The sequence below is a fragment of the Pagrus major genome, chromosome 16 (assembly GCF_040436345.1).
Source record: "Pagrus major chromosome 16, Pma_NU_1.0".
NCBI classification, from domain to species: domain Eukaryota; kingdom Metazoa; phylum Chordata; class Actinopteri; order Spariformes; family Sparidae; genus Pagrus; species Pagrus major.
Window position 1 is genome coordinate 14510039 of NC_133230.1, and position 8783 is coordinate 14518821.

At 41.4% G+C, this 8783-nt stretch overlaps 1 protein-coding gene across 1 annotated transcript; it reads right to left on the reverse strand.

Annotated features, from left to right (window-relative positions):
• Positions 1 to 361: 361 nt before the first annotated feature.
• slc30a8 (solute carrier family 30 member 8) lies at positions 362 to 8154 on the reverse strand. The gene is made up of 9 exons (XM_073483876.1): positions 7539 to 8154; positions 6089 to 6246; positions 5083 to 5229; positions 4248 to 4401; positions 3941 to 4095; positions 3623 to 3735; positions 3038 to 3143; positions 2800 to 2934; positions 362 to 1173 (listed from the first exon to the last, which is right to left on the reverse strand). Exons 1-9 carry the CDS (start codon positions 7610 to 7612, stop codon positions 1028 to 1030), a joined length of 1188 nt encoding a protein of 395 aa, XP_073339977.1. The 5' UTR covers positions 7613 to 8154; the 3' UTR covers positions 362 to 1027.
• Between the last annotated feature and the right edge of the window lie 629 nt (positions 8155 to 8783).

Here is an 8783-nt window from a genome sequence, read left to right on the forward strand (position 1 = left end):
TGAATTAAGTGAATGAACAGTATAACAGACCCGGCAGACTCAACCAGTCGATCCAGCTCTCATTGATGGAGCTGATGATTTGGCTTGATTTTGATTCAGACTGGATTTTCTACATGCACAAGCTGTACAAGGAGTGAATAGTAAAATATCATCAGGAAGTAACCTCGCCAAAAGGTCACATGACAAGAATAAAATGAATAAAATAAAAGCAAAAAGTTGACAGGAACAGGGTTGCTAGCGAAATATAAACCAGTTACATGTATACATTTTTCATGACGGCATTGAGCTGTTAAACAGATACAGAGCTTCCTCATGAGGGATTTTATGATACTGTAAATCAGTCTTTAGAAGCAAGAGAGAATATGTGAAAAAGGAATATTTTATTTCATTTTGAATAATTCATTTCAGCTCGTACCTTACAAATGTACAGACATTTTTTACTCATGTATTAAAATACACTTAATGCTCTCCATATACAGTACTTCTGAGGTGGCTGTTGTAGTAGTCCACTTATTGACATACCAGACTGTGTGCAAATGCCTGTGACTTTAACCTTTGTCTTACATTGATACAGTAGGTTAACTGTCAAACACACAGTACTTTACGCTGATGCCACAAGGTAATCAAAGACAGTAAAAGTTAAGTTAAAGTGTTTCGGAGAATGTAGAGATTCAGTGCATTGGATAAACTTAACGGCAAAGACAACTCGTAATATTAAAGTTTTGGACGCGTTCATACTTCACACAGGATGAGGAAAGGGAGCCGTTCTTCTAAAATCACTTACATCATGAGGAGGCGTTGTGTCTCTCATTGAGGCACATACTCACTTATTTCAATATCAACATTTCTCTGAGAATGTCAGCACAAAGGCACTTGTTTGTTCACGTGAATTTGGCATTAATGTCACAGTAAAATTTAAAAAGGACCCCAGGGTCAATGAGCAGTGCAGAACAACTCAACTATCACCAGTTTCATCAAAGCCTGGCCTCACCCTGCTGGGATCGTGTAAAGTATTTTAAGCCGGGTTCTACATCTTGGGGTCCTCACACAGCGTACATCCAGGCTTCAGGTCGGCCTGTCTCTCCATTTGAATCGTAACGGAGTGGAAATTGTAGGAGGAGAAACAAGCCTGTGTCATTTCTCTTAGTACGGTCTGAGCATCCGCTGACTCATCTGTGGAGGAGAGAAGAAGGAAATGGAAACAAATGTCAGTCACCTTGTGTGTTTATACTGAATATTTATGTGATTAAAAACTGTTTCGGCGAAAGAAAGAGATGAAGAAGTCCAGAGGCGCACGAGCAGCCCCTCGAGATTGCGATATTGAGTCATAGACAGTATAGAAAAAGTCTATGTGCTCATTACACACCAGAAAGTAAAACCCACACCTATTTATTTACACACCCAGCAGACACAGCACAAGGCTGGGGTTTTTTTTTCTTAGACTCCTGGGAGTCGGCTGTCCTAACCTCTCCAGCCCCACGGTTGTCTGACTCGGTGTGCGATGGCTGAACCACCCCACAGGCAGCTGAGAGAAAATGGAAGTCCAAATCCTCCGAGGGCCTTCCTGCCTATCAATCTCTCCTCTTTCTCTGCAGCTACAAGCTCTTTCTTTCAGTCCATTAGTCAATCTTCCTTCTACGACCCTGAAAAACTCTTTTACATGTTCTCTACCTTCAGAGAGCCGAGGCCCAATCCCAATGTCCTCCCCTAAGGCTTCAAGCACTGAGCTCTCACCGACTTAGCTGACGTCACCTGGTGAGTGTTCTGAGTCTGCAAAGAGCCGAAAATGCTATAATAGGAATGAGACAGCGCTATGTGGCGCTTCACTTTACCTTTATTTTACATTTCAAATATATTTTCTCTAAGGGTCGTGTCATTTAAGGTCTAAACCTGATGGCTTCTTGACCTCTCCTGACACATCTGTGACTTTTCTAATGATCTGATTTTATCTCATCTCATGTGTGTGCAAAAAAAATAAATGAAATATATCTTTATAATAAAAACCAGAAGCAAACATAGACACAGATAGAAACATTTCAATCAATCAGAGGTTTTTGGGCTTCCTTTGGTAACCCATGATAACTCCGACCGTATGAACTTAGGCAAAGTCTGCAGAAAGTGGCCTTAAAGGGCTTAAAATATCCACGAGAAAGCCCTCATGGTATTAACAGTTTGACAGTGGGACACCCCTAAACCCTCGTGGACTTACCAAGGACAAACCTCAAAGTCTGTGAGTATGTGAGTGTGGACGTTGGGATTGACCTGAGAGTCACAGGCTCTGCTCTCACCCGTTCATGTCCTCCCTCAAAGACCACTTAAAAGTACTTTACTTGGAGAGAATCTATGTTCGCACCTTGTAGCCTCACTACCGGGTCCCCTCACATTTTCAAGTCACTTGGTTCTGTTACTTACTGTCTGGCTGACATGTGAATGTCTGCGACTGCTCAACCTTGACAAGATCGAACCACTCTGCGATCCATATGACCGCTCCATTACCACTGAGAACATAACTTTGTGGACACCAAAAACCTTTGTCTCCAGTCATGTCACTAGTCTTTTACTTCCAAGTCCAAGTCATTTATTTTCTGTCAAGTCAGGTTGCAAGTCGTCAAAACAGTGATTTGAGTCGTCTCGTGTCCAAGATACAATGACTCGAGTCCACATCTCTGGTCGATGCGCCCACTGACCGTGTTTCGATTCATTCATGACGTATGGCTACAATTTAAAAAGTAAAAATGTGGTTAAATCATGCAGACAGCTCATCGCTTCACAGGAGAATATGTTGCAGCCTCTTCTCACCTATAGCTACGTGTGCAGTCAGTACAGCCTGGTTCATGGTGAGGGCCCAGATGTGAAGGTTGTGGACTGCTGTCACTCCCTTCACTGCTAGCAGACCGTCCCGCACCTCGCTGTATCTCACACCTGCCGGAGTACCTGAGTCATGGATGAGAAAAATATGAGTGTAAATGTCAGACTTAAAGAAATCTGCAAACGTTATGTCCAAACACTGTATGTTGTCAGAAAATGAAAGCCATACCCTCCATCAGGACAATAAGAATATCCCTCATGATGGTGAAGGTGGTGCACAAGACAAATATGGAGAACAGGAAGGTGCAGATGGGGTCAGCCATCTTATATTCTGGCTAAAAGAAAAAAAAAATGACACAGGAAATTAAGGTTAAGTACAAGTAAGAGCTTGTCTTCGTCAGAAGAACGGGGAAATTAGCTGTAGGACCAAAACCGTTTTTTGTAACAGGCTGTGAACATGTTTATTTCTGCTGTAAGTACACATTTACTGTTAATGTTGTAGTACTTATGTAAAAGAAGCTCATAATTTTACAGTTATGACACCAAAAACACTCTGCAAACAACCACCCAACAACAAAACAGCACGTGGACAGAAAATTCGGCGCCATCTTTCCTGCTGCAAACAGCCACAGCCTTGTGTTGTTCAACATTCCTCAAGGGTGAGTGTGTTTTTAGCACTGAAAATACAGAACGGTACAAAGATGGAAGCTGAAAATAAAGCAAGAATTAATAAATCAGGCCATGTTTTTATGGTGGGGAAAGTTTAACAGTTTCACTCTGCAGACTTTGCGCACGCCTAGAGAGACTCACTAACCTTGAAGAAGATGATGATGGCGCTGACAAGCACGCTGATGCTCTGGAGAAGATCTCCCACCACGTGGACGAAGGCCGCTCGTACACTGGCGTTGGCCTGCTGAGCCCTCGCTCCTGAAAGAAAAGTAGCTCCGTAAAATCCACACTAAAAATAATTATACATTGGTTAGTTCATTAGTTCATTAAATAATCCGTTATAATGTAATTAAAATGGATTATGACCCCCCCTACGGTGTATGGTCAGTCATACTACAGACAAGTACTGAGCAAGGGGGGATTAAACAGTTCAAAATAAAGAAGTTGTACAGTAGAAACATACCGTGATCGACTTGCTCCAAGTCAACATGGTTGTTATGCGAGTGGCCGTTTGAGATCTGAGGTCCTTTTCCTTTTTTGTGACTGTGTCCGTGTCCATGTGAGCTGAAACCGCCGTGACTGTGGCCGTGACCGGACTGGTGGAGGGTGAGGGCCATGCTTTTGAGAGAAGTAACAAAGTATCTTCAAAGTGTGAAAGTAATCAGCTGAGATACAACAGAAACAAAACAACTACCTCTCTGTATTAAATCATTCATATTCAAAAAAGGCACGCATGATAAAAGCTGTATAAATTAGACTATTTTACTCACACGATATTAGCCAACACGGCACAACCAGAGGTAATGAGCATGATAGTGCCCTCGATGGAGTAGTCGTCGCTGATGAGGCGCTCCACAGCCAAATAAACCAACACTCCTGTTACCAACCAGATGGTGCACACTGACAGCAACGCACCCAGGATCTCTGCATGGGTGAGGAGATGAGGAGAGACAGGAGGAATATAAATCAGGAGAAAAACAACAAGAACTGTGGTCAAATACTGACTGAAAGCTGCAGGTTTTTCCAACTCCAAATTACAAACTACACAGTTGCGTAACAAGACTTGGGGAAATTGTACAATCCATGTATTAACATTCAGTGCAGAGAGAGAGTCTAAAGTCTGCTCTAGTTTTCGGTTTTACAAGCTGTTCACAGAAATGGTCTTCAGGCGAGTTACCATGCGCCAAAATAATTCACCTCCATGTGATTCAGCAGCCACAACACATGACAGTCTGTGGTTTTACTGTCAGTACCACCAAGGACAAAGAAATGTGAAGCATTTTTGCGTTTTCATTTCAACTCCAGTGATAGATAGACACGCTTTTCAAGGTGGTTCTTTTACTATGCAAGACCCATTAGCATTTCAGGCTAATTAGCAATCATAGCCAACCTACAAGTAGCCTACAATTTAGTGTAAGAGTGGACAGTAGAGACATAGGTCTTAAAGTATTGTCAGTACTTGCTATTCAAGTATTACGTTGCCTGTGTCAAGTTCCTACCCTAACCACTTCCCCTTCCCTAAACCAAAATTCTTAGAAAAGTGGGAACATAGGGCCGTGGGACCATTGGGCTGTGGGAACATAGGGATGACCCCGAGTATTGTACCTGCACGATGCCAGCCATAACTGAGCTTGTGCGTGGCAGGTCTGGAGGACAGCCAGAGGGAAACCAGGCTGATGATGAAGCTGGTGAAGTCCACCAGCAGGTGGGCGGCATCTGTCATCACCGCAAGACTGCCTGCAAAATACCCACCTACAGGAAAGAAAATATATGTATTTAAATATAATACTATCGTGCTGCTGAAATGCTAGATTTATACCTGTGTGGGAGGTAATACGAACCAAATTCAAAACAGAGAGACAAAGAGAGACAGGAGGAAAGTTTGAAGAAGTGAATAAGGCCCAAGAAGGTTCGAAGTAGTTTCGGATTGACAATAGGCGACGGAGAGTAAGGAAGCAAAGACAAGCAAGACTAGAGCTTCATTGTTGTAAACTAACTTTTTGCATCATGATCAACAAACAATAAGGAATATCCATGGCTTGGATTACATGTTGATGTGAATAATGCCACTTTTCCACCAAAATTAGTGGTTCAACACAGGTTTTTCCAAACACGGGTACACTCGTCTGTGACTTTTATCTGAAGCATTACGTTGTACGTCACTGACATCACGTTTCACGTCACAAATGCAGCTTTTGAGGCTTTTATTGTGGCGGGGGATTTCAACAGTGGCGCCATATTGAAGGTTAAGAAGTCACAATTTATCCTCATCTCAAGAGACATTTCTCTTCAAACTCAAGTGATCAAAGTCTTTCAGATTCAACTTAAAGGAAGACCAAACATCTGTACTAAATTACAAGTACTACATGAAGCAGGGGAAGCGAAAGGAGACAAAGACAAAGGAAAGAAAATAGTGAAAGAGAGAAGCATGTGACTGACTGACTTAAAATCAAACAGCTTATTGTTCGGTGTCAGACAGAGGAGGCATCAGATTGTCACTGGCACAGTGATGAATAAAGGGAAATATACTTGCTCTAAAGAAAGGAGAGGCAGAGAGATAAGAATCAGGGATTAAAGATTAAACAAAGTGAGAAAAACCGGAATGACTCACCGAGGATTTCACCGATCATGAAGATCAGGCAGATGACAGAAACCACATACAGCCTCTTCCTGGCAACTTTCTTCTCTCGCTCGCGGTCCTCCTGTGCATGGCTGTTGTCGTGGCAATGCTTGATGACGCCATTGCCGTCTATCTGTAACGTCTCCTGTCTGGTCACGTACATTAAAACAGACAAAAGCAGGAAGTTGAGCAGTAGCTTTGTGATTATTTTGTCAAGTCAGTTTTATTTGAATAGCCTCAATATCACCAGTAGTACATTTAACAATCTGTACAACATACAGTTCCTACTATCCTTAAAAAACGTATCTCCTACAGCTGACTCTTAAACATGTTTTAGGGGTACAACAAATTATTTGTGTTTTTTTATTATCGTGTCAACTAATTACACCTAGCTAGCTCTGAAGGTGAGAGTCAGGTGCAAAGCCAGACCTTCTGGAGGAATAAACACCCAGGACGACCAAATAAAACCGCACAAAAAATATAACAAGGGTCCAGTCCAAGTGTCATCTTATGATCTACTTGTTTATATATAAACTAGAAATTGTTATTTAAAGTTAAAAATCACTTTTTTGTATTTGTTGTTGATTCCTCTTTGGACAAAAGACGACGAGGGTGCAGCAACTGAGCACAACTTGAAAAGGAGCACTAGGTAGTTTTGGAGATTGAAATTCAAACTCAGAATTTTAATATTTACAATATTAATGAGTCAGAAATATTTATTTTGTCCATAACTGAACAAACAAGCTGTTCTCAGAGGAAAATAAGGTCTCCAGGACACTTTTTGAAGCTAGAAGAGGTGGCAGGGACCTTTAACCCTCATGCAAAAGAGATATTTGACGCAAAAAAAATGTTCCATGTCAAAAACTGCTATAAAAATACTTTTTATTAAGTATATGGAAAATAACTTTTATATATATTTTTAAAAAAACAAGTAAACAAACTGGCATTCAAAGGGTTAAAATCCTGAAAATGAATGAATATTTGGTAGTTATTATCAGGACTGATGCTGGTTGAAGAATGTAACCCAGTGAAAGTTAAAATTATTATTTTTTATCAGTTGCATGAGGGTTTAAGAAAGAAGCCATCAGAAGGTGATCAGAGCTTCACCAGAAATCAGCCTGATTGCCACACAGCTACTTCCTCCTCCCCTCCACAGGATTAACCACTTCCTCGGGGGTTAACTCCAGTCTCGTGTGGAAAACCCAGCAGTTCACAAACAAGGGGAGCGTGAGCAAAGACACTGCCCACAGCACCACCACCACCACCTCAATGGATTACACAACTTAAAGGTTTGTGGGCATTATGTGATGTGTGTGTGTCAACAAAACTCATTAAATAATTACAGATAAACACACAAATACATTTATAAATCAAAGATTTCTGATACATGATTAAAACAGATCATCCATGTCCCTCTGTACATGTAAGAATCAAAGCTTACCTTCCCACAGTGGCGTATTTGTTCCTCTCTTCTGACACCAGGGGAACTCTCTCTGGATCCTTCTTCCTGAACATCACTGACTTCTTGGAGAAATATCAGATGTAAAGAAATTCCTCAGAGTGGAATTTAAAAAAAAAAAAAAATGCCCAGACTGAAACAAAAAGACGGGGAAAAAAAAACCTAAAACTTAAAAGTACATCTGACACAGATGTAGGTCACTGCATCCACACTGAAGTTGTGATCTTCAGCCCCTTGTTGTCTCCAAAGTGTTCACCAGCCCCGCTGGACATCCTCTTATTAAACCAAAGTCAGGGTGCAAATCAGAGGCAGCCTTGTGACTACCGCTCGCTCCGTGTGCAAATGCAAAAGCATGACCGCCTGCAAACAAGCAGAGCCGAGTGATGAGAGGAGAAGGTGACCCACAATGGATCCAAAAAAATACAGATGTTAGACACCAAACACCTCAGCTGGAGGGGGAGCAGCTGTCAGGAATGAGCACATTGTCTTTTTTTTTTTTTTTTCAATGAATGCGGGACAAAAAGTTGAAGATAAACTCATCTTTTGGTGATTAGTTGGTTAAGTGCACCCTGCGTGTCAAAATCGGGCGAGGCATTCAGTTTTGCGACTCATTGTGGACCCGCCCACCTCCTCTGTCCAGCCGGCACTCTCTGATTACACAATCAAACGAAGTGCCGTGCGCTCTCCCTCCCCCTGTACGAGCCCATCACATGGTCACTCAATACCCTTCAGTTTAAAGTACAGTCTTTATCGTCAGTGTTTTGTGCAAATATATATTTAAAATCCAAAACTTTGCCCAAAGCTGCTCCCGTCCTCTGAATTAAAGGTGCATTATGTAGTTTTTTGGGGAAGACATTTTAATCAGAAGGGAAAGATTGACTATTTTTACGCCTAATCAAAGTAAATAAACAAGCTCTCTTTGTTTTCATGACTGAATCAACTGAGTAAACAAACTGACCTCAAAGGACAACACAGTGTCATGCTGTTTTTGCTTTGTTTATATGTGGCGGACCCTGCCACCTTTCTGTGTTCTGGGGACCTTATTTTCATCTGACAACAGTTTGTTTATTCAGCCATGGAAAAATAAATATTTCTGACTCATTAATATTGTAAATATTAAAATTCTGAGTTTGAATTTCTTCTCAGTGCCCCTTTAAGGCTACAAGTTTTGATCACGTTGCATTAGAAACAGCATCTTACTTTGACTCCTTGAGAATAATTAACAAT